The sequence below is a fragment of the Seriola aureovittata genome, chromosome 19 (genome assembly GCF_021018895.1).
Source record: "Seriola aureovittata isolate HTS-2021-v1 ecotype China chromosome 19, ASM2101889v1, whole genome shotgun sequence".
NCBI lineage: Eukaryota > Metazoa > Chordata > Actinopteri > Carangiformes > Carangidae > Seriola > Seriola aureovittata.
The window spans coordinates 20,114,055-20,139,519 of NC_079382.1; the positions used below are offsets into that span (position 1 = coordinate 20,114,055).

Genomic DNA, 25,465 nt, shown 5'->3' on the forward strand with positions numbered 1-25,465 from the left:
TTTAATTTCTTTATTTTAACACAATCACAACTGTAGTCTAATGACCTCTAGTGGCCTTGAGTGGGACTATTTGGACTTTCCACTCGTGGGGTTGCCCTCAGGATGCAAGTCCCCCTTCCCCACAGATAGTGATAACCCAGATCTCTGGCGCTGCCAAATTCACTCTCTGTGGTCAGTGAGCTCTGCAACAGGCTGCAGTACATCCTCCAGGAGTGGAGGGAGCAGGAGGTGCAGACTGAGGCAGGAGGAGGAGGAGGAGAAGGAGGAGGAACAGGAGGGGAGAAGACAGTGGAGGAGGGCTGGGGAAGAGCCTGGAGGATCAGGGAGAGTGAAGGAGGTTAGCCAAACCTGCTCCTACTGAGGCAGTGGAAATCTGTTCCCTCATCCTTCCTTCCCTGAACAAACGCTGTTCATCCAACGCTGCTGCTGCTGCTGCTGCTGCTGCTGCCGCTGCTGCCGCTCAGTTCCTATCCAGCTTGGCTTGACCCCCCCCCACCTCCTGTCCTTCCTGTTTCTCCTGTTTCTCTCGTGGAAATCACTGCTCATTGCTTCTCCAGCGCTCTAATTTCAAACCTGGCTTGCTAAATCTCATTCACCACTAATCTGCTCTGTGTGCAGAAATTCCATTTATGGCTTAGTATAAATGTGAACTGAACCTTTTTTTTTTTTCCCTGGGACTTTGACTGCTTTCATATGGTTATACAGACCACAGTGGACTCTCAACAGCAACTAGAGCTATTATAGATGGACTGCTGTGGTCTGTATAACTGGCACACTGGGATCAAATTAACATCATCATTGCCTAAATCAGCAATAACTCTGCTGAGATTGGGGATACCTGCTGTGCTTATTAAAAGTTATTTAAGCTGTCACCATGTAAAGGGATAGTTTGTTTTGGGGGAATTTTTTTTAATACTATTTTCATAACAAAATTCATTTAATTTAATCCAGTTAGTGATGTCTATAGAATGAATATATAAATAAGTTAATATTAGTATTCTCATCTCACCCTCACAAATAGGGAGAAGCGTATTCGCCTGAAGGTTGGACTGTTTGTTATCTGTAAATCGAGACTTGAGAATGTAAATTAGGGCTTGCAGACCAAATATCCCTCCCTTAAAATACAGCCATCCAGCTAAACTAATTTCATTCATTCATCCATGTGTTTGTTCAGTCAGAGGAAGTAGATCTAAAACCAAAGTCCCCAATAACCAAACTATTTCTTTATAAGAGCATTTTCCTACAATTTTTGAATATCTTTGAATCTTTGAATAAGATTTATAAATGTTTGTGACATGAAAATATCGAGCAAGAGAACTGTAAATTAACAATATAATAAAAATGTCATATTGGAGGTCCGAGATTTTTATGTGACAGAATAGATTTTTTTTTTTTGTGGGTTGTTTTCTTGTCCTGCTGCTGACTGATGTAGGCGTTGTGTGTTTCTGCCTCTGTTGACAGGGGGAGCAGACGGCGTTACAACGGGCTGCTGTGGTGGGAAACAGTGATGTTATCAGCGCTCTCATCCAGGAAGGGTGTGCACTGGACAGACAGGACAAGGTGCACTTCAAAAGACAGAAACGCACACACATAAAAACACATACAGAGGCTAATGGTACCTCTGTTACAGTCAGTCAGACCAATAGGGGGCATTTCAAAGCCATCGTAAGCCATCTGATGATCTGAGGGAAACCAATCTGTCTGTAATCTGCTCAACCTCATTCTCCCATGAAAAGTAAAGTAGTGTAAGAGAGATGGTTTGTTCACAATCTTAGTTAGACATATAGGGGTTTATAGCCATAAACACTCACACTATTTTACTTTGTTTTTCTATCATTTGATGTCAAAACTCTTTACATTGGTATCAAGGGGTCCAAAGTGTGAAAAGAAAACATTCCCCACACCATTACACCACCACCACCAGCCCGGACTGGATCAGTACCAATATAATTCATGACGGGTTCCCTAAAATCTATGAAGGACGTGAGTCTTCAGAAATGCTAGTATCTCAAAGATAAAGTCCAGGGCATCAGTCTAACTGTTGCTGTTATTAAAGTGGCTTTTTGTCTTTTGTCCCGTCAGGATGGCAACACTGCTCTCCATGAAGTGTCCTGGCATGGCTTCAGCCAGTCTGTCAAACTGCTGGTGAAAGCTGGAGCCAACGTTCACGCAAAGAACAAGGTGATTCTGCAGTGGAGTGACCACAGCATTGATTAAATATGTTCACTTACAAACTCAGTTCCAATAATCCTTCCCTCTGATTGGTATTCAGTGCCAGAAATTCATCATAAAATAAAACAGTTGTACCAACACATCCTTAAAACATCCTCCAACCTACTGTATATAAACTCAAGTTACACACCATATTTGATTTGTTAGGCTATAGATTCTTCAGTGTCTTTAATAGTTGTTTATTACACTACAGAATGATATCATGGTACAGAACTTTGGGCTCTATTTGAAGGTTTTCTATTCAGGACTAACAGTTTAAATGCCTCCGTATGCCTAGCTCAAACTGTAAAGCTCAAACACGATGAAAGTGTCAGCAGCAGCATGATTGATGTTGTCAAAGAGTCAATACAGATTAAACCTAAATGAGATGATAAAAACGCACAGCGGATTTTTGTGATGACAAAAAAAACTCTACTCAACACTAATAAATGCTGACACTGACTCATTCCTCCTCCTCCTCCTCCTCCTTTTCCAGGCGGGGAACACGGCTCTCCACCTCGCCTGTCAGAACGGTCACACTCAGAGCTCCAAGGTTCTGCTCCTCGGAGGCTCCAGGCCTGACAGCAAGAACCATGTAAGAGCTGAGGGTGAAGGGTTAGTCTGAACTCTGTTTAGTCTGAACTCTGTTTCTCTGTCTCTCCAGAGACATCTGTGAGTTACTGCAGATACTGAGGAAGTTAAGACAGATAGAGCACGACCTTGGATGTCCAGCAACAAGTGCTTGGCATTCTATGACTTGCACCTGGGCGAGCGTAAATCAGTTGTGTTTTTTATGGTTAAAGAACCAATAGAATGATCACACATCCCTCTCTCCCCATTCCTTTTATATATTATACCAAATATGGAGAATACACTATCTTTGGCACTCTTTGGGGCTGCTTAAGGGAAAGACACAGGGACTCTTGTCAGAATTGAGGTGACATCATGCATATTTGCTTGTATTGATGATTCCTCCGTTCTCCTCGGCCAAGCTCAATAAACCTCAGCGTAAGACATTCAGGCTCCACTGGTCTTTCCTTCTCCGAAAACCTCAACAATCGATGATAAGATTTTCTCCTTAACAACCACTTTATCTTTATTTTTCGGATGAGCGGTGCTTTTCAGTGTAATCACCTGAAGCAGAAGGAGCTCAAGGTTGAGACAAGTGGCAGCTTCTGTTCTCAGAATCAGAATCAGGTTTATTGCCAAGTAGGTTTTCACATGTGAGGAATTTGCTTTGGTGTTTTGTTGCATTCCAACAAACACAGAAGAAGAAAAATAGTGTTTCTAAAATAAAGACCACAATTCACATAAACTTTCTCCCAGTTGTACTGTGTAGGTGTTGAGTAGGTAATGCTACTGTAACTGTGTAACACATGTAGTCATAATACTGGACCAGTCCGTCTCCTGTGAATCTTTTGTTACTACTTATGTTTCAGCTTCTCAGACACCTTCAGCCCGAGTTGTTCTGCCTCTGTTTCTGCCAAATGATTGTTTCCTCCAGCACCTTCTAAAATATACAGAATCCAGCCTGTAAAAATGATTAATTGTCCCTTGTATTTCTATAGTTCTATAATAATATGTTTCATGCTCTGCTGAGACACATCTTTTAGCTTTAACTGAAATTAAATTCTTGAAAAGTTGCTGATCTCTCAGTTTTATTTCTAGGGAGGGGACACGTGTCTGCATGTGGCAGCCCGCTACAACCATGTAGCTATGATCCGCATCCTGCTGGGAGCCTTTTGCTCTGTTTCAGAGAAGAACCTGGTGAGTTACTGACTGGGTAGAAAAAAACGATCACTCACCACCAGCTAGATACTGAAGAATCCGGTCTGTGGTTATTGTGCAGTATGAGAATCTCTGGCTTTGGGGAATATGGATTTGAGCTGTTATCATATATCATCATCATAGGTGGTTTGTAAAGGTGGCTGGTCTATTTTTAATTCACTTGTAATTAGGATGCATTCAAAAAAAAAAAATCATGTTCTTAAAGTATGTTTGTTAGATCTGTTGTCATGAAATGTGGATTATACAGTTAAATCATGTAGTTTATTTCTGTATTATGGAAGTGGTTGAAAGAGCATCACATCTGTGTCTGTGTGTGTCTGTCTGTGTCTCTGTGTCTGTCTGTCTGTGTCCGTCTGTGTCTGACTTTGTCTGTCTGTGTCTCTCTGTCTGTGTGTCTGTCTGTGTGTCTGTCTGTGTGTGTCTGTGTGTGTGTGCAGGCCGGGGACACACCGCTCCACGTAGCAGCTGCTCTGAATCATAAGAAAACAGTACGTCTGCTGCTGGAGGCGGGTGGAGACAGCCGCATCTGCAACAATGTGAGTGCCCGCGGCCTCTTTCTACATCATTAATGCTCAGAGGAAGTGTTTGTGCACTCACTTTGTCTTTCTTCATCTTCAAGTCAGCACAGCATTTCTGTTGTGTTACCAGTCTCCTCTTGAGGGATTCTCAAAGCAGCTGTCCTAGCTTCCTGTCGTCTGTTCTAAGCATGAGGTTAAATTGGGATTGGCATTTTTTAACATTAAAAATAGGATTTGAAAGATTCAAAGTAAATTTTGAAAGAAAAAACAATAATTTTGAAACAGAAAAGCAGGATTCTGACATTTGAAAATAAGGATTGGATAGCTGAAGTTTTGAAATTTCAGCTCGAGTTTCAACTCAGTATTTTCATCATTTTCATTACATTCACCTGTTTTTATGCACATTTTCAATTTGTGCATCAAAAACTGAAGTGAGAACAAAAGAAACCAGGAAAAAAAGTCACAAAAAATACCTCCTGACCTCTCCTGTCAGGTGTGTCAAACTGAATACATTCATATTGTGCTTTCCTCCTATGAGCATCAATGTTTTAAATCTTGGTCTAATTTCTATTTAGTTGTATTGATATAAAACAATGTTTAATAACAATTAAACCACGGGGAAGTTCATACATTTTGAAAGTCGTGAGTGCAGCCGTGGTTCCTGCAGTTGTACCTAACAGTGGGGGATCTAATTGAAGACCAGAATGGGCTGTGTCTCAGAGGACAAACCTCTAACTGAAGAATTAGGATGTCAGTGAATGAATAATTCACACTTACTTAAAAAGCCAGATACAAATGTATAAATTATAACCCACCTTTTAAAATGTTTATGCTGTTTTTGTCAGAAATAGAATATTATTTCACTATTTACTGTTATTTGTAGTCACTATAAATTAAAAATTACATTTCACATTATTAATGTCAATGTATGAGCATTATTTATTAATTTGATTAAGTAAGAAGTAAGTTTTATCTTGTTTTTGGCTGAATTCTCTGTCATAAAACAATCCGGCCAGGTTGTTTACTCCATTACTCAAATAAATTTGATGTTGGTGTCCACAGGCAAAGGGGTCATATCGTAATAAAGACTGTGGTCACACAAGTTCACTTACAGAAGTGTCCTGTTACAGTTTTACTATAAATAAACAAAATGTTGTTGTCAAACAAAAACTGAGTCTCAAAATATAGAATAAATACAGACGTGTCCGACCATAATTGATCATAATCAGTGCCATACTTATACTCACCACTCTTTTTAAACACATATAGTGTTTATATTCACTAATGGATTCCCTGTAGCTTCCACTTTGCTTTGTTTACATGACGTGACAATAGCATGAAGAACATTCACATTCAAGAGTTCACTTTTACCTGGAATTAGGAATAAAGAACTTTCCGTAATATCAGTTTGTTCCAAATCTCTGCCACTGTTTTGCCCATTTGGACTGTGTATGTTTGTGTTTCTACAGGCAGGTGAGACGGCTTTGGACCAGGCCAGAGAACATAACAACCCAGATGTGGCTCTTCTTCTAACCAAAGCTCCACAGGTGAAACCAGTAACTCCCTGTCTGACCAGTACAGGCAGCTGTAAACAAAACTCATACTTAGAGATACATTTTTGTGATCATGTCAGTGAAATGTCAGTGTATTGCTCATAGATTTTAACGGTTACATGTTCAGGTGATTCATTTCTTAGAGGCTGATACACAGCGCTCAGGGGAAAATCTGGAAAATCACTAAAATGAATTTAATGCGTGATTGCATTTGCTGTTCTCAAAATATAAATGATAAAGGTTGCATTGTGTTCAGACACACCTCAATCTCCTGGAGAAAGGTTAACTCTGCTGTTTGAGTCTGTATCATGACACCAGAAGACACCACAGATTGGACTATGTACAGACAGATAAGAAATTATAGGAATGGTAATCTGACATAATTTCTCATAATCCAACCACAAACCATAAATATCCCTGGTAAGAAAACCTGTACACAGACTGAACCATAGAGATACTCAAGGCCACTTCTGTGGGAAGCTTTTCCCACTTCTGGTCAACTGGAGCCAAACCAGACTCGAGGGAGGCTCTGCCCATACAAGCAGCTTCACAGGAATTTTATTTCTCTGCACATCCCTGACTGTGTACCACTAGTCTACTACTGCTGCTCTGAAATTAAAGACTTATTTAATCAAAGCAGAAACAGAAAGCAGCAAATTTAAAAATAGTAAAAAGAGATTAAAGTCACAAAAAAGCAACAAAAATGTTTCAGCTAATCTCATTTTAAAAAGCTGTTTGTGACCTGCAGTGTGTCTATAAAAATGAATGTTTACCTTCAAGGATTAATAATCCACTGTCTTATTTTATTTACTAACCACGCATTACGATGCCAGTTGTGATTATAATAATTGTGTGTGTGTGTGTGTGTGTGTGTGTGTGTGTGTGTGTGTGTGTGTGTGTGTGTGTGTGTGTGTGTGTGTGTGTGTGTGTGTGTGTGTGTGTGTGTGTGTGTTGTGTGTGTGTGTGTTCAGGTGCAGAGCTTTGTGCGTGGCAGGAGTGTGAGGAAGAGGAGAGACAAGCTGAAGGCAGAGGGCAGAGCTCAGTCGGTGCCCAGAGATGAGATGCTGCCCTGTAAGGTAAGAGCTGGACCATTGTGTCAGACTGAATGTAAATGATTGTATTCATGATTAAAATTAGATTCAATTTAAATATAAAAAACGAGAGGAAACCAGCAGCGAGAAGAGAAGAGCAGAGAGCAGAGGAGTGAGAGTTTCTAACAAAGGAGATATTTAAAAGACTTTCCAATCCAGTGGTGAAGAAACAGAGAGGCAGTTTGACTGCTTCATAACTCACACACACACTTATCCACTTAATCCATTTAATCCACTTAAACTGGAATGGGATGATGTTGATTGAAAGTTTGGTATTGGCATGTCTTCAGTTCTTTTGCCAGTGGACTGTATTTCTTCTCCTTCTCCTAACATTTTGTGTTCCTCCTCATGTAAGACACATTTAATGCCAATTCCTAACCTGGTGGCAGGAGTCGAGGGCTGAGACGATCTCCTTGTATGGTCCTGTGTGTTAGATTTAAAAAAGGGTGATATCACTCTCCTCATTATTACTGCTGCCCTTGGATTTAATAAACCCCTCCTCAAAGCACAATATTTTATGAAATATTTGCCTGTTTAGGGCATCAACAAGAAGAGAGGGCATCTATCAGGATTCTTTAATCACGATTAAGCCACATGAGATGTAAAAGATGTCTGACCGTCTCTTCATGACTCCCTCTTGATCTGAATGTGTTACGTGGTGGTAGAATCGGTAGAAATCGGTAGAAAAGCCTCATACCAGCAACCTTCGTCAGAACCTTTGAATGTTTCTGGCTGTTGCCCTAAAGAACTGTAAACAGTTGTTAGAATAGGAGCCAGTTTGTCAACAAATTTCTCTTTCTTTCCTGACTCTCAGTTTGCACTAAGTGAAATTTCCACAGCCAAGACTCTTTTTGTGGCTGCATGTTTCCATCAAACAGAAATATTCCAGATGTCTTGTCCATCATTTTAGACATATTTCTGATTAGTTTTTTTTGGAAACGTTGGGACCTCCTCTACAATTCAAATAAAAGGGAACAAAGTTTGGCTGCAGAGCATGAATTAAAGATGGTTGATCAGATTAAACAAAGAGTAAATATTACTGGGAAAATAACAGAGTGTTTTTGATTCTACTGAATTTCCTCATTTGAATGATGGAAACATTTAGAAATGAGCTTCTTTCAATCAGCAGCACAAACCACATGTTTATGGGAAACTCTAAAACGTGCTTTAGATCTTTTACATTTTTAAGATTTTACAGTGTCCCAGAGTGTTTAAACATTTCCAGGAAATTGCACTACCGAACCTTTCCTTCTTCCTGTTTCCTGCAGGACAATGCATCTGCTGCTGATGACACCCAGAGCAGCGACCGAGCTGCCTGCAAACACACTGAGGTGACGGAGTCAAACACCAGGAGGGGAAAGAACAGGAAGCATAAAGAAAAGGTAGGTTCCTGCATGTGATGTTTGAGAGGCTGAACGCTGCTGCTCACAAGATCTGGACAGGGTCAGAGGTCAGAGGTACGTTGGAGTAATTACTAATCTGAGGTGCTGTTGCTGTTGCAGCCGTTTATGTCTGAGCCCCTCCGCCGCAGAGAGACCAGGCACGGCGAAGCCTTTCACAAGAGGAAGAGTAAACTGCGAGGACTCTCCCCTCATGCAGCCGTCCCTCCACACAACTTTAAAGCCTATCAGCTTTACACGCTTTACCGAGGCAAGGATGGCAAGATCATGCAGGTACTGTCAGCACACGAACACTCCCCTGTTGAGTCAGATTAAGACTGTTATTCATGTAGTTTCTCAGTTATGTGGTAAATTCATTGTTCATATATGCAAATGATTGGCTCATCTATGGATGACTTCCATCTATCACTGAGCAGCTGCACCAGAGAGATTTACTGAACCATCTGCCAATTACCAAAGGGCACCATAAATTTAAATGTTTTATGTGATGCTGAATAAAACTTGTAAGAAAGACTGGTCCCTTTGACTCATGAATCAAAGTTTTCTCAGTAAAAAGTAGGACTAACGGATTTTGAAAACATGAATTTGAGCAGTTTGATGACTGTGTCGCAGGCTCCTCTGAACGGCTGCCGCTGTGAACCGCTCATCAGTAAACTGGAGAACCAGCTGGAAGCCACCAAGGAGGAGATGAAGACTGAGATCCACACCGTCCAAGACCTGATGAATAGCAAGATGGGTCAGCTGGACCGCAAGAACAAACACCAGGTAAGACACACAAGCTCACGCACCGCAGCTCGTTTTACACGCTCCACAGAAGAAAGGAGTCATTTGGTCTGAATCATGCGCTCCGTCATAATCAACTGCAGTTTGTCCTTAAAAAGATAACATCGTTTGCAGAGACTTTTAATTTTTGTGTGATCACATGAAACATAGACAGGTCCCTATCTAAACCTTTGCTCTGTTATGTGACTGTTAAGCCTCACTCCCTCTACCTCCAAAGATTTTTTCATCGCCACACAGAAAGGTGCTAATGAGATGAAGAAAAAGGAGTCCCCTCATCACCCTCACTGTTCAATTTACATACAGCAGGTTACATTTCTCTGTTTCTGATAATGTGAAAATAAAAAAACATTTTATTACCTGTTTTATCCTAAGAAACGACTTATATCTGTGATGATGTTTACGAGAAGTCCAGATATGTCCTAACCCATCAGGAGCTACCAGGAGCTAACGTTAGCATTACCAGCTACTTACCTTCCAGTCTAGAAGAATCGTTTCAAGTTCGGTATCAAACGTCATTCCTTTACTAACCAAGAGCTGTCTCCAGTGGTGGAAAGCAATATCAAAGTGAACACTAGTTTATCTACTATTTCTAAGTAAGTAAACAGCTGTTAATGCTAACAGTGGCTATGTAGCAATAGCAAAACTTACAAATAGCTCCTTTAAATCATAGTGCAGTTGATAGGAGTGATTCTGTCTGACGGATACAGGCTTTAAACAAACTTACCAGCATGTTTCTTCAGAGTCACGTAGAGTTCAGTTGGCATCTACAAAAGCCTCACTGTGACCGTGTTGCTGAACAGAAACAACACATCTCTGACGCTGCGTGTTTTATGGGGTTCTCTTCCCTGTGTTTTTCACAGGGTGGGACATTGTAGTAACAGTACAGTGGCTTTGGCCTCTTTTCCTCCTGGAGCCACTTCATGATTAATACATTCTCCCACAATACTGTAAGACGCTTAAGATAAAAGCTTCTATCAGCCGTTCATGCGTGTACTCCGAGCATCACTGCTGCTTGAGAAAACACACCAGTGGGTGTAGGCAGGAATTCATAATCAGTGCGATCACAACAACAGAAGAAGGTATGCGCGCTCAAGGTGAAGTATAAGGTAAACAATTCTTAGACTGTGGGACTGATAAACCTCTGTGTGCTGGAAGGACACTCTCATACACACGCAACAACAAAATACACACGCGTGTGTGTGAGAAATGAGAGGAACTACCAACACGCTCTGTGGTAAGGTTTTGATCGACCATGAGCTTATAAAACAGCTCCAGTGCTCGTCCTGGTTTTAATGATGGTGCTGGAGAACGCTGTCTAACACCACGTAGCATAGCAGTTTGTAATCCTATTTGGCTGTATGTGTGACAAATAATAATTTCTATTTTAAGTTCACTTTAGTTGAGTTAATAAGTTGAGTTACAGTGGCTGCAGAAAGTACCCCTTCACTTTTTACACATATTGTGTTGTGGATTTCATTTTAAATGGATAGAATTGACATTTTTGCTCATTAAGCTACAATAAATAACACATCATAACAAAATGAAAGCATGTTTTTAGAAATTTATTAAAAATCAAAGACTGAAATCTCTCATTTAACAAAGTATTCAGAACCTTTGTTGTGGCTCCAAACTGGTGCATCCTGTTTGCTTTAATTATACTTGATGTGTCCAGAACTGGAGATCACATGTGACAAATTGTATTGATTCAACATGGTTTAAAAAAAAAAAAAAAAAGGCTCACACCTGTGCATAATTATAGGGCCCACTACTCACACTGCTGTATTCTAAAACATCCACATTTACTTGCATCTAGAATGTAAAACAGTGTATAATGTATACAGAATTATGAAACTAGAGGACATCTAACAGCAAATAATTCAAACAACCAAGATGCCCTTGTGTATTTTTACCCGTATCCTTGTTGTTTACCCGTGTCAGATCCTGGCTCTTGATAAGATAACGGTGGAGAGAGTGTCAGCAGAGAGGAGCGAGTGTCTGCAGAGGATCGAGCAGCGGGCCCTGCAGGAGCGACTGGAGGCGGAGAAGAGACAGGTAACATTAACAGCAGTGCCACCTTCGTCTCTGTGCACGCTCAGCTGGAGTCTGCAAGGCTCTGTGGTCGATGAAGTCATCATGGAAAACAAAATTGAACTTGGCATATTGGAAATGTCAGTTCTGATTATACCTTATAAAAGATGGTGAGTTTTATGGTGGAGGATTTAATAAAGACACAGCTGCACTTTTTTCTGCCCACCTCTAACTTCTCTCACAATTTTGACTTGCCATTTAGTTTGACCAGCTTTTGGGACAGAAACACTGACTCAAAATGTGGTCTCTCTCTCTGTGAAGTCTCTTTTAGCTCCGGTTTGGTCTCTACAAACTCCAGAGAAAGATGTCTGTCTCTTTAGCTGCTAAATGCTCCACTATGTTCACCAGTTAGTGTCTGACTGTGTCTGTCTGCTGTCTGGTGCTGGGCAGGTAGTGTAGGGAGGGTTTATCAGAGGTTTTTCACTGTAAACAGCTTCGTGTTGCCCCTGGAAACCAGATTCAAAATTGAAAATTTAGATTACTGCCGCTATAAAAAAATTTTTTATGTTCAACAAATGTGACCTGAACTAAATGTTCAATAACAGTAATATCATCATGTCTTGTGTGTGGTTGTATCTGCCCTTTAAGCAGGCGTCTCTGGTCAGTGAATTGAAGAGCTGGTGTCTGTCCAAACTGCAGAACATGGAGTTTCGATTCACAGGAGACCCCAGCAGCACCAAGCTGCAGCGCTCCTCCTCGGTGGCCGAGGGCCTGAATGAAGCCGACGGCGGCGCCGGGCTCACCGTGCTGCCCGCCGGACACGGGGATAGCTCCCTTTGTCCAGAGCTCCACCACAGTCCTACACTCCTGGACTCCAGCCGCGGGGAAGCCAGCGTGGCAGAGGGCGGTCCAGCCAATCACTACTTTGTGGTTCATGTGGAGAGCTCTCCAGGTACATCCTCAACAAACATATAAACTTTCTCATTAAACACAGACAGAGACACTGAGTCCTAAATCTGTTTCCTGTAAATTACAAACAGGTAATCAACGCTGAAATAAACGGTAAATGATGAACCTATTAAAAGTCACCATTGCTGTATATTGTTGTGTATAAGATACATGACTGTAAATCATTCACCTGCTGTTATTTAAACATTGTCAAACTATATCACATGTAACTTCTGAACCCACATCACATTCATTCCCTTTCTGCAGTGGATAAAGGCTTCTGAAATGACCTTAAGTGCACTGTTTCTTTGTTGTGACCTTTTTGGAAGGAATATCATCACTGCCGGAGCAGAATGTCACTGAGTTGTTCATGATTCAGAGTTATACTCGTTTCTAATTAGCAGGATGGCATGAATAATAATGAATTATATTGTCCAGTGGTTTGTGTGTGGTTGAATCTGCTCACTGAGTCTCTTTTGAACTTTCAACAGATTGCGATAAGGCACATAACGCAGAAGTCGCCTCTCCTGCAGCAGCCAAGAGGTCACTGTCATCTGTCCAGGTGGTCCGGCCGAAGGAGCGTTCAGTGATCTGTGCTGACCCCCAGAGGAAGAACAAGGACCTGCAGGACCTGGACATAGTGGAGTGCGGCGCTAGTGGAGTCAGAGGCCACAGAGCCAGCAGCCTGTCTCCAGCCACAGAGCACCGCTGCAGCAGCAGTGGTGAAGCTGGGCTCAAAGACAAGGAGCGAGGCCGGGACAGAGGGAGGCGCCATAAAAAACTTCCCCAAGGCAGGAGTAAATCCAAAGGAGCCACAGGGCCCAAGATTCTGGAGGTCTTTGGAGACCAGCCCAGTGACCCCACCTTTGCTCAAGAGCGGGACAACATGCACGCCATGGAGGTGACTCAGTACTTCTTTGAGGCCGTGTCGACGCAGATGGAGCGCTGGTACGAGAGGAAGGTGCAGGAGGCTCGCTGGCAGGCCAACGAGAGGGCTCAGGCCGACAGAGCCGCCCTCATCGAAAGGATCGCCTACCTGGAGGACGAGCTGCGCCTGCTGAGGACTGACAAACACGACGACAGCTAACACAGAGCCCATCTGTCACCACCACACTGTACACACCACACAAAATCAGTGTGGGATTAGATTTGATGACGTGATCTAGATTTATGACACAAGGAACCGAACTGTCACTTGTGGTCGTCATGGACAACCACAGCCATACTGAGTTGTTAAGTGCTGCGGGGCCTTGATCCATTTTTTTTTTTTTTTTTTTTTTATACAGATGACTAAAAATGTCCCACATCCAAAATCCTTTCCTGTTGGTTGTCATGGTAGCGGCGGGCTGGTGTGTTGAGATGTGTACATACAGTACTATAGAAATAGGGGCAGCTCTACACTGGGCTGTAAATAAACCAGTTAATGTAAAGCTAGATGTCAAAACATTGATCTAATGTGCCATTTATAAGACTGGTGCAGTGCTCGTTTGAGGTCTGTGGATTTTCTTGACAACCACTCATCTGAAAACCTCACAGTCGATGCTGCACTTCCTTCACCCGCCAAGTTAAAAGTCAGTCGAATGAGCGGTTGTGGGGAGAAATTCAACATACAGACAGATTCCTCTACTTATAGTTAGATACATTACATCTCATCAATACTGAGCATATATTTGCCTAACAACACACTAAATCTACTGATTTGAATAACACAATGAGACGTTTATACATTTTATTTCGCCTGTTGCACATCAGACACAAATGTGCACATTAGTATAACTGAATCACAGTGAATTCTGTCTGCATGGAGGGAATTACAGTACAATAAGCTTTTTGTTGGTATCTAGAAGCTGGAATCAGCCTTGTGACTTTAAAGGAACAACCTACTGCTTATTTATGAGAATGTAGCTGAACTGACACTGTATATAAAAACCCTAGTGAAGGTTTGTTTTAAATGTATTGATATTTGATTGTGCTGCATGGTGTGATTTGTACGGAGGCTGGAGAATGACAACAGAAGACTTAAAGACTTTTACAGTGTTTAAATACAATTAATTTATTTTTAATTAATTTCTAAACTGATACAAAGTTTGAAAAGCATTAAATGAACTGATTAATTCATTGACAATTTAATTAAAGGTTTAAATATATACACACATACATATGTAATGATATACATCCAGACGGCTGGCAAATTAAAGGACAAACAAGTGATGCCTTGTATCCTATGGATGTGGGTCATTGACATCCAGTTCAAGTTTTTAATTTAATTTGTCACCTGTCTGTTTGTGTGTGCATGCATGTATGTATATATGTATGTATGTATGTATGTATGTATGTATATATATATATATATATATACATACATACATACACACACACACATGCACACATATATATGTAACATTGAACTAAAATGTAAAAATTTCTTAAGTAATTTCCCATCTTTATTTTTTGGTATTCCATTTACTAATTTCTCCATCCCACTTTTATTTGTCCCCAGTTTTAACATTTACAGTTGTTCAATTTAAAGATGACTTTTTAAATAAAAAAGTGATTGGCTCTCACAGGTACAATGAAGGAGCATTTAAAAACCTCTATTTTCTTTGTTTCAGTTTTAAAAAATATTATTTTGACTATAAAAAGGGACGTCTTTAATTGATTATATTAAACACTGTAAAAGCGCATTATTGTTCAGTTGCCACAGCACCCTCCAGACTCCATGGATCTGACATTACGAACCTGTGAATTAATTTTAACTTCAAGCTAAAAAGTTGCTGCCACATAAATACAGTTTTGACACATCCATCCTCCTACTGCCATCCACACCATGTTTCCGGAGGTTTCTGTAGACACTCAACAGTTCAGCTGTGTAATGGATAGTAACCATATATATATTAACCCTAGTGTCTTAGGAAGTGTGAGAGGGGAAGAAAGTGTTTACAATCCACTAAAATGGACAGTAAAAGATGATGCAACACTGGCTTCTGACACAAAACTATGACCTACTACAAGTTTATGCCCATACTTCCTGTTTGTGGCTAAATCAGCTGATCTCTCACTACAGGTGACAACTACAAGCCAAGTTCTGATCAGTTGAACACCGATAATCTAGTTTCCCTGCCAATCATGTTTACCTGTAAAGGACAATCTTGACCTTTTTTTAAGATGAATTCAATCAGAAGATGTTGTATGAAGAAAGTTGTGTTGCAGTATTAACTGTCTGCTGTACATTTGATGTAGTGACTGTCTGCTCATACAGGGTTAGTTTTACATGAACTCTGTGGATATGAATAATACAGTCTGTATAATGAGGCCAGAAAACATATTTTGTATTAAAAAATGATTGTTCTTAAATCTGCCTGTTGTTTCATTACTTCCTGTTTAATACATATATATATACAGCACAAACATATACAGCAGGACGATGTCTTCTGGTCAACACCATCAATCCATCCCTGACAAGTAGGTAATGATGAGTCAACAGTGAGGGGTTTCCCTGTCTCCATGGTTACCTCAGCACTAAAGAGTCTCTTCTCAATAAAAACCACATGATGGTCTTCACTGAGAACCGTCACAGATAAGTCCACATCAGGGATTCCCAGCCTTAACTTCTGGCCAGCGCCAGAGACTTCTGCAGCTCCTCCAGATGGTTGTTAGCTTGTGTGACCATCATGCGGATGGCGTCCTGAAAAAAGCAATGAGAGGGAAAACGGTGGTGAAGAGGATGCTGGAAACATAAATACAAAGACTGTTAGATGTGGTTCAAAGCTCCAGGAAAAAGCCAGTGAGCAACAAAGAGTTCATATAATTAGTCTGCCCAATCACCACTTCTTGATTTGATGTTGAAATTATACATTTTAAACACTGTTTTACTGTGGACAGGTGAGGGAAAGTAGTAGTCATGACAACAATAAATATGTATGGACATGAAAACTGAGCAACAACAATAGAAAGGTGAACACAATCTTACTATCTCTTTACCTGGTCTGTGGCGCTCTTATTCCTCTTGAACTCATCCCTCGCCCAGTCTCTGAGGTACTTCCTGTCCGCCTCGTCTGGTACCTGCCGTATGGTCCTCAACATGTTTCTGTAAATCCCCAAAATCCTCTGCCTCTGTAAAAACTGAGAGCGACTAAGCAGTTTAGACTCAACAGGACAGTCACATTTACTTTAAGAATCTAAGAAACATTTTTGACTTTTTTAAGCCTTACTATAGCATGATGTTTTATGCCTTACTATACTATGACGTTTCTGACGTTTTATGCCTTTTATGCCTTACTATACAATGACGTTTTTTGACATTTTATGCCTTACTATACTATGAAACTTTTTTTTTTACATTTTATGTCATACTATACTATGACTTTTTATGCCTTACTAAACGATGACGTTTTCTGACGTTCTCATGCCTTACTATACTATTACTTTTTTTTTTTTTTTTTTACATTTTATGCCTTACTATACTATGACATTTTTTGACATTTTTGTGCCTTACTATACTATGAAGTTTTTTGACGTTTTATGCCATACTATACTATGACGTTTTTATCATATTTTTATGTCTTACTATACTATGACATTTTTTGACATTTTCATGCCTTACTATACTATGACGTTTTATGATGTTTTATGCCTTACCATACTATGACGTTTTCTGACGTTTTCATGCCTTACTATACCATGACTTTTTATGCCTTACTATACGATGATATTTTATGCCATACTATACTATGACATTTTTTGACAATTTATGCCATACTATACTATGACGTTTTATGCCATACTATAATATGACGTTTTCATGCCTTACTATACCATGACTTTTTATGCCATACTATACTATGACATTTTTTGACATTTTTATGTCTTTATATACTATGACGTTTTATGATGTTTTATGCCTTACTATACTATGACTTTTTTTTGCCATTTTATGCCTTACTATACTGTGAAGTTTTTTGACATTTTATGCCTTACTATACTATGATGTTTTCTGACATTTCATGCCTTACTATACTATGACTTTTTATGCCATACTATACTATGACGTTTTCTGACGTTTTCATGCCTTACTATACTATGACTTTTTATGACGTTTTATGCCATACTATACTATGACGTTTTATGCCATACTATACTATGATATTTTTTGACATTTTATGCCATACTATACTATGACGTTTTCTGACGTTTTCATGCCTTACTATACTATGGCTTTTTATGCCATACTATACTATGACGTTTTCTGACGTTTTCATGCCTTACTATACAATTACTTTTTTTTGACGTTTTCATGCCTTACTATACGATGAAATTTTTTGACATTTTATGCCATACTATGACATTTTTTGACATTTTTGTGCCTTACTATACTATGACTTTTTTTTTTTTAACATTTTATGACATACTATGACATTTTTCGACATTTTTGTGCCTTACTATACTATGACATTTTATGACGTTTTCATGCCTTACTATACTATGACATTTTTTGACATTTTTGTGCCTTACTATACTATGACTTTTTATGACGTTTTCATGCCTTACTATACAATTACTTTTTTTGAGGTTTTCATGCCTTACTATATTATGACATTTTTTGACGTTTTCATGCCTTACTATACTATGACTTTTTATGCCATACTATACTATGACATTTTTTTGCCTTACCCCACTATGACGTTTTATGATGTTTTATGCCTTACTATACTATGACATTTTATGACGTTTTCATGCCATACTATACTATGACATTTTTTGACATTTTTGTGCCTTACTATACTATGACTTTTTATGACGTTTTCATGCCTTACTATACAATTACTTTTTTTTGACGTTTTCATGCCTTACTATACGATGACATTTTTTGACATTTTATGCCATACTATGACATTTTTTGACATTTTTGTGCCTTACTATACTATGAGTTTTTTTTTTTAACATTTTATGACATACTATGACATTTTTCGACATTTTTGTGCCTTACTATATTATGACGTTTTATGACGTTTTCATGCCTTACTATACTATGACTTTTTTTTTACATTTTATGACTTACTATACTATGAAGTTTTTTGATGTTTTATGCCATACTATACTATGACGTTTTTATCACATTTTCATGCCTTACTATACTATGACTTTTTATGCCTTACTATACTATGACATTTTTTGACATTTTATGCCATACTATACTATGACATTTTTTGACAATTTATGCCATACTATACTATGACGTTTTATGCCATACTATAATATGACATTTTTTTGCCTTACTATACTATGACATTTTTTGACGTTTTCATGCCTTACTATACCATGACTTTTTATGCCATACTATACTATGACATTTTTTGCCATTTTTATGTCTTTAAATACTATGACGTTTTATGATGTTTTATGCCTTACTATACTATGACTTTTTTTTGCCATTTTATGCCTTACTATACTATGAAGTTTTTTGACATTTTATGCCTTACTATACTATGACGTTTTCTGACATTTCATGCCTTACTATACTATGACTTTTTATGCCATACTATACTATGACGTTTTCTGACGTTTTCATGCCTTACTATACTATGACGTTTTCTGACGTTTTCATGCCTTACTATACTATGACTTTTTATGCCATACTATACTATGACGTTTTCTGACGTTTTCATGCCTTACTATACTATGACATTTTTTGACATTTTTGTGCCTTACTATACTATGACGTTTTATGCCATACTATACTATGACATTTTTATCATATTTTTATGTCTTACTATACTATGACATTTTTTGACATTTTCATGCCTTACTATACTATGACTTTTTTTTTTACGTTTTCATGCCTTACTATACTATGACGTTTTATGATGTTTTATGCCTTACCATACTATGACGTTTTCTGACGTTTTCATGCCTTACTATACCATGACTTTTTATGCCTTACTATGCTATGACATTTTATGCCATACTATACTATGACATTTTTTGACAATTTATGCCATACTATACTATGACGTTTTATGCCATACTATAATATGACATTTTTTTGCCTTACTATACTATGACTTTTTATGACGTTTTCATGCCTTACTATACTATGACTTTTTATGCCATACTATACTATGACATTTTTTGACATTTTATGCCTTACTATACTATGACGTTTTATGCCATACTATACTATGACATTTTTTGACATTTTATGCCATACTATGACATTTTTTGACATTTTTGTGCCTTACTATACTATGACTTTTTTTTGACATTTTATGCCTTACTATACTATGAAGTTTTTTGACGTTTTATGCCATACTATACTATGACGTTTTATGCCATACTATACTATGACATTTTTTGACATTTTATGCCTTACTATACTATGACTTTTTTTGACATTTTATGCCTTACTATACTATGAAGTTTTTTGACGTTTTATGCCATACTATACTATGACGTTTTATGCCATACTATACTATGATATTTTTTGACATTTTATGCCATACTATACTATGACGTTTTCTGACGTTTTCATGCCTTACTATACTATGGCTTTTTATGCCATACTATACTATGACGTTTTCTGACGTTTTCATGCCTTACTATACAATTACTTTTTTTTGACGTTTTCATGCCTTACTATACGATGACATTTTTTGACATTTTATGCCATACTATGACATTTTTTGACATTTTTGTGCCTTACTATACTATGACTTTTTTTTTTTAACATTTTATGACATACTATGACATTTTTCGACATTTTTGTGCCTTACTATACTATGACATTTTATGACGTTTTCATGCCTTACTATACTATGACATTTTTTGACATTTTTGTGCCTTACTATACTATGACTTTTTATGACGTTTTCATGCCTTACTATACAATTACTTTTTTTTGACGTTTTCATGCCTTACTATATTATGACATTTTTTGACGTTTTCATGCCTTACTATACTATGACTTTTTATGCCATACTATACTATGACTTTTTTTTGCCATTTTATGCCTTACCATACTATGACGTTTTATGATGTTTTATGCCTTACTATACTATGACATTTTATGACGTTTTCATGCCTTACTATACTATGACATTTTTTGACATTTTTGTGCCTTACTATACTATGACTTTTTATGACGTTTTCATGCCTTACTATACAATTACTTTTTTTTGACGTTTTCATGCCTTACTATACGATGACATTTTTTGACATTTTATGCCATACTATGACATTTTTTGACATTTTTGTGCCTTACTATACTATGACTTTTTATGACGTTTTATGACGTTTTATGACGTTTTATGACGTTTTATGCCATACTATGACATTTTTCGACATTTTTGTGCCTTACTATATTATGACGTTTTATGACGTTTTCATGCCTTACTATACTATGACTTTTTTTTGACATTTTATGACTTACTATACTATGAAGTTTTTTGATGTTTTATGCCATACTATACTATGACGTTTTTATCACATTTTTATGTCTTACTATACTATGACGTTTTATGACGTTTTCATGCCTTAGTATATTATGACATTTTTTGACGTTTTCATGCCTTACTATACTATGACTTTTTATGCCATACTATACTATGACATTTTTTGACATTTTATGCCTTACTATACTATGACGTTTTATGCCATACTATAATATGACATTTTTTTGCCTTACTTTACTATGACATTTTATGACGTTTTCATGCCTTACTATACTATGACGTTTTATGCCATAATATACTATGACGTTTTTATCACATTTTTATGTCTTACTATACTATGACGTTTTATGACGTTTTCATGCCTTACTATACTATGACATTTTTTGACATTTTTATGTCTTTATATACTATGACGATTTATGATGTTTTATGCCTTACTATACTATGACTTTTTTTTGACATTTTATGCCTTACTATACTATGACTTTTTATGCCATACTATACTATGACATTTTTTGACATTTTATGCCTTACTATACTATGACTTTTTATGCCATACTATACTATGACATTTTTTGACATTTTATGCCATACTATACTATGACGTTTTCTGACGTTTTCATGCCTTACTATACTATGACTTTTTTTTGACATTTTATGCCATACTATACTATGACGTTTTCTGACGTTTTCATGCCTTACTATACTATGACTTTTTATGCCATACTATACTATGACGTTTTCTGACGTTTTCATGCCTTACTATACTATGACATTTTTTGACATTTTTGTGCCTTACTATACTATGACGTTTTATGCCATACTATACTATGACATTTTTTGACATTTTATGCCATACTATACTATGACGTTTTCTGACGTTTTCATGCCTTACTATACTATGACTTTTTTGCCCATACTATACTATGACATTTTTTGACATTTTATGCCATACTATACTATGACATTTTATGACGTTTTCATGCCTTACTATACTATGACGTTTTATGCCATACTATACTACGACATTTTATTGCCTTACTTTACAATGGCATTTTACGACATTTTCATGCCTCACTATACTATGACTTTTTATGCCTCACTATACTATGACTTTTTATGCCATACTATACTATGACGTTTTCTGACGTTTTCATGCCTTACTATACTATGACATTTTTTGATGTTTTCATGCCTTACTATACTATGACTTTTTATGCCATACTATACTATGACATTTTTTGACATTTTTGTGCCTTACTATACTATGACTTTTTTTTGACATTTTATGCCATACTATACTATGACGTTTTCTGACGTTTTCATGCCTTACTATACTATGACTTTTTATGCCATACTATACTATGATGTTTTCTGACGTTTTATGACGTTTTCTGACGTTTTCATGCCTTACTATACTATGACATTTTTTGACATTTTTGTGCCTTACTATACTATGACTTTTTATGCCATACTATACTATGACATTTTTTGACATTTTATGCCATACTATACTATGACGTTTTCTGACGTTTTCATGCCTTACTATACTATGACTTTTTTGCCCATACTATACTATGACATTTTTTGACATTTTATGCCTTACTATACTATGACGTTTTCTGACGTTTTCATGCCTTACTATACTATGACATTTTTTGACATTTTATGCCATACTATACTATGACGTTTTCTGACGTGTTATGCCTAACTATACTATGACTTCTTTTTTACATTTTATGCCTTACTATACTATGAAGTTTTTTGACATTTCATGTCTTACTATACTATGACGTTTTTTGAAGTTTTATGCCTTACTATACTATGACGTTTTTTGAAGTTTTATGACATACTATGACATTTTTTGACATTTTTGTGCCTTACTATACTATGACGTTTTTTGACATTTTATGCCTTACTATACTATGACTTTTTATGACATTTTATGCCTTACTATACTATGACATTTTTTGACATTTTTGTGCCTTACTATACTATGACGTTTTATGACGTTTTCATGCCTTAGTATACTATGACGTTTTTTGAAGTTTTATGACATACTATGACGTTTTTTGACGTTTTCATGCCTTACTATACTATGACATTTTTGTTTTACATTTTATGCCTTACTATACTATTAAGTTTTTTGACATTTCATGTCTTACTATACTATGAAGTTTTTTGACATTTTATGCCATACTATACTATGACGTTTTTTGACGTTTTCATGCCTTTCTATTCTATGACGTTTTATGACGTATTATGCCATACTATAGTATGACGTTTTTTTTTACATTTTATGACATACTACGACGTTTTTTGACATTTTATGCCTTACTATACTATGACTTTTTATGATATTTTATGCCTTACTATACTATGACATTTTTTGACATTTTTGAGCCTTACTATACTATGACGTTTTATGCCATACTATACTATGACATTTTTTGACATTTTATGCCATACTATACTATGACGTTTTCTGACGTTTTCATGCCTTACTATACTATGACATTTTTTGACATTTTTGTGCCTTACTATACTATGACGTTTTATGCCATACTATACTATGACATTTTTTGACATTTTATGCCATACTATACTATGACATTTTATGACGTTTTCATGCCTTACTATACTATGACGTTTTATGCCATACTATACTACGACATTTTATTGCCTTACTTTACAATGGCATTTTACGACATTTTCATGCCTCACTATACTATGACTTTTTATGCCTTACTTTACTATGACATTTTATGACGTTTTCATGCCTTACTATACTATGACTTTTTATGCCATTCTATACTATGACATTTTTTGACATTTTATGCCATACTATACTATGACGTTTTCTGACGTTTTCATGCCTTACTATACTATGACATTTTTTGATGTTTTCATGCCTTACTATACTATGACTTTTTATGCCATACTATACTATGACATTTTTTGACATTTTTGTGCCTTACTATACTATGACTTTTTTTTGACATTTTATGCCATACTATACTATGACGTTTTCTGACGTTTTCATGCCTTACTATACTATGACTTTTTATGCCATACTATACTATGACGTTTTCTGACGTTTTCATGCCTTACTATACTATGACATTTTTTGACATTTTTGTGCCTTACTATACTATGACTTTTTATACCATACTATACTATGACATTTTTTGACATTTTATGCCATACTATACTATGACGTTTTCTGACGTTTTCATGCCTTACTATACTATGACTTTTTATGCCATACTATACTATGACATTTTTTGACATTTTATGCCTTACTATACTATGACGTTTTCTGACGTTTTCATGCCTTACTATACTATGACATTTTTTTACATTTTATGCCATACTATACTATGACGTTTTCTGACGTGTTATGCCTAACTATACTATGACTTCTTTTTTACATTTTATGCCTTACTATACTATGAAGTTTTTTGACATTTCATGTCTTACTATACTATGACGTTTTTTGAAGTTTTATGCCTTACTATACTATGACGTTTTTTGAAGTTTTATGACATACTATGACATTTTTTGACATTTTTGTGCCTTACTATACTATGACGTTTTTTGACATTTTATGCCTTACTATACTATGACTTTTTATGACATTTTATGCCTTACTATACTATGACATTTTTTGACATTTTTGTGCCTTACTATACTATGACGTTTTATGACGTTTTCATGCCTTAGTATACTATGACGTTTTTTGAAGTTTTATGACATACTATGACGTTTTTTGACGTTTTCATGCCTTACTATACTATGACATTTTTGTTTTACATTTTATGCCTTACTATACTATTAAGTTTTTTGACATTTCATGTCTTACTATACTATGAAGTTTTATATTTTATGCCATACTATACTATGACGTTTTTTGACGTTTTCATGCCTTTCTATTCTATGACGTTTTATGACGTATTATGCCATACTATAGTATGACGTTTTTTTTGACATTTTATGACATACTACGACGTTTTTTGACATTTTATGCCTTACTATACTATGACTTTTTATGATATTTTATGCCTTACTATACTATGACATTTTTTGACATTTTTGAGCCTTACTATACTATGACAATTTTTGACGTTTTATGCCTTACTATACTATGACGTTTTATGCCATACTATACTATGACGTTTGATGATGTTTTATGCCATACTATACTATGACTTTTTTTTTTTTACATTTTATGCCTTACTATACTATGTTTTCTGACATTTTATGCCTATGACTTTTTTTTGACATTTTTGTGCCTTACTATACTATGAAGTTTTATGACATTTTTGTCTTACTATAAGATGACGTCTTTTGAAGTTTTTATGCCTTAGTATACTATGTTTTTGACGTTTCTATGTCTTACTATACTATGACAGTACATGCTTTACTATACTACGACATTTTTTGCCTTGTTGAGCCTGACCTACGCACTTGCTACAGTCCCATCAGTACAGACCAGCTCATCTTTAGGAGATGGAAACACTTCCACCTCCACAGCTTCATGTATTTACCTGTTTCAGAGAGAGAGCTGCGATCGGTAACCTCGACACTGCCATGTTTGACTCCTCGAGACCAGTGAGCCTCTCGGGCGGATGTTGTGATGACGCTAACAGGTTAATGTAGTTTTTACTGCCCCCTAGTGGAGCGGAGGAGAGCTGCCTG

General features: G+C 36.9%; 2 protein-coding genes across 5 annotated transcripts in view; one reads left to right on the forward strand and one right to left on the reverse strand.

Moving 5' to 3' along the window:
* The window catches only part of ankrd6b (ankyrin repeat domain 6b), a 32,755-nt gene extending 17,081 nt beyond the window's left edge, over positions 1 to 15,674 (forward strand). The window contains exons 1-14 of one of the 4 annotated variants that reach the window (XM_056405580.1): positions 1,463 to 1,560; positions 1,870 to 1,983; positions 2,083 to 2,181; positions 2,708 to 2,806; positions 3,880 to 3,978; positions 4,437 to 4,535; positions 5,987 to 6,064; positions 7,042 to 7,146; positions 8,430 to 8,543; positions 8,664 to 8,834; positions 9,174 to 9,326; positions 11,283 to 11,396; positions 12,021 to 12,324; positions 12,812 to 15,674. In XM_056405580.1, coding sequence (XP_056261555.1) covers positions 1,954 to 1,983; positions 2,083 to 2,181; positions 2,708 to 2,806; positions 3,880 to 3,978; positions 4,437 to 4,535; positions 5,987 to 6,064; positions 7,042 to 7,146; positions 8,430 to 8,543; positions 8,664 to 8,834; positions 9,174 to 9,326; positions 11,283 to 11,396; positions 12,021 to 12,324; positions 12,812 to 13,407 — 2,061 coding nt within the window. In that variant the 5' untranslated portion in view covers positions 1,463 to 1,560; positions 1,870 to 1,953 and the 3' untranslated portion in view covers positions 13,408 to 15,674. Of the gene's footprint in view, positions 1 to 1,461; positions 1,561 to 1,580; positions 1,984 to 2,082; positions 2,182 to 2,707; positions 2,807 to 3,879; positions 3,979 to 4,436; positions 4,536 to 5,986; positions 6,065 to 7,041; positions 7,147 to 8,429; positions 8,544 to 8,663; positions 8,835 to 9,173; positions 9,327 to 11,282; positions 11,397 to 12,020; positions 12,325 to 12,811 lie in introns of those variants that run through there. The other 3 variants (XM_056405577.1, XM_056405578.1, XM_056405579.1) reach the window with 3 other exon arrangements.
* Positions 15,675 to 15,680: 6 nt separating this feature from the next.
* Positions 15,681 to 25,427, reverse strand: lyrm2 (LYR motif containing 2). The gene is made up of 3 exons (XM_056405581.1): positions 25,315 to 25,427; positions 16,302 to 16,442; positions 15,681 to 16,005 (listed from the first exon to the last, which is right to left on the reverse strand). Exons 1-3 carry the CDS (start codon positions 25,357 to 25,359, stop codon positions 15,925 to 15,927), a joined length of 267 nt encoding a protein of 88 aa, XP_056261556.1. The 5' UTR covers positions 25,360 to 25,427; the 3' UTR covers positions 15,681 to 15,924.
* Positions 25,428 to 25,465: the final 38 nt, after the last annotated feature.

Bases quoted from the DNA above. Each gene is read 5' to 3' on its own strand.
- lyrm2 (XM_056405581.1), bottom strand. From the start codon at position 25,359: ATGGCAGTGTCGAGGTTACCGATCGCAGCTCTCTCTCTGAAACAG. The intron at 16,443-25,314 runs GTAAATACATGA...AGTCGCTCTCAG, and splicing joins CAGCTCTCTCTCTGAAACAG to TTTTTACAGAGGCAGAGGAT. The intron at 16,006-16,301 runs GTAAAGAGATAG...TGCTTTTTTCAG, and splicing joins ATAAGAGCGCCACAGACCAG to GACGCCATCCGCATGATGGT.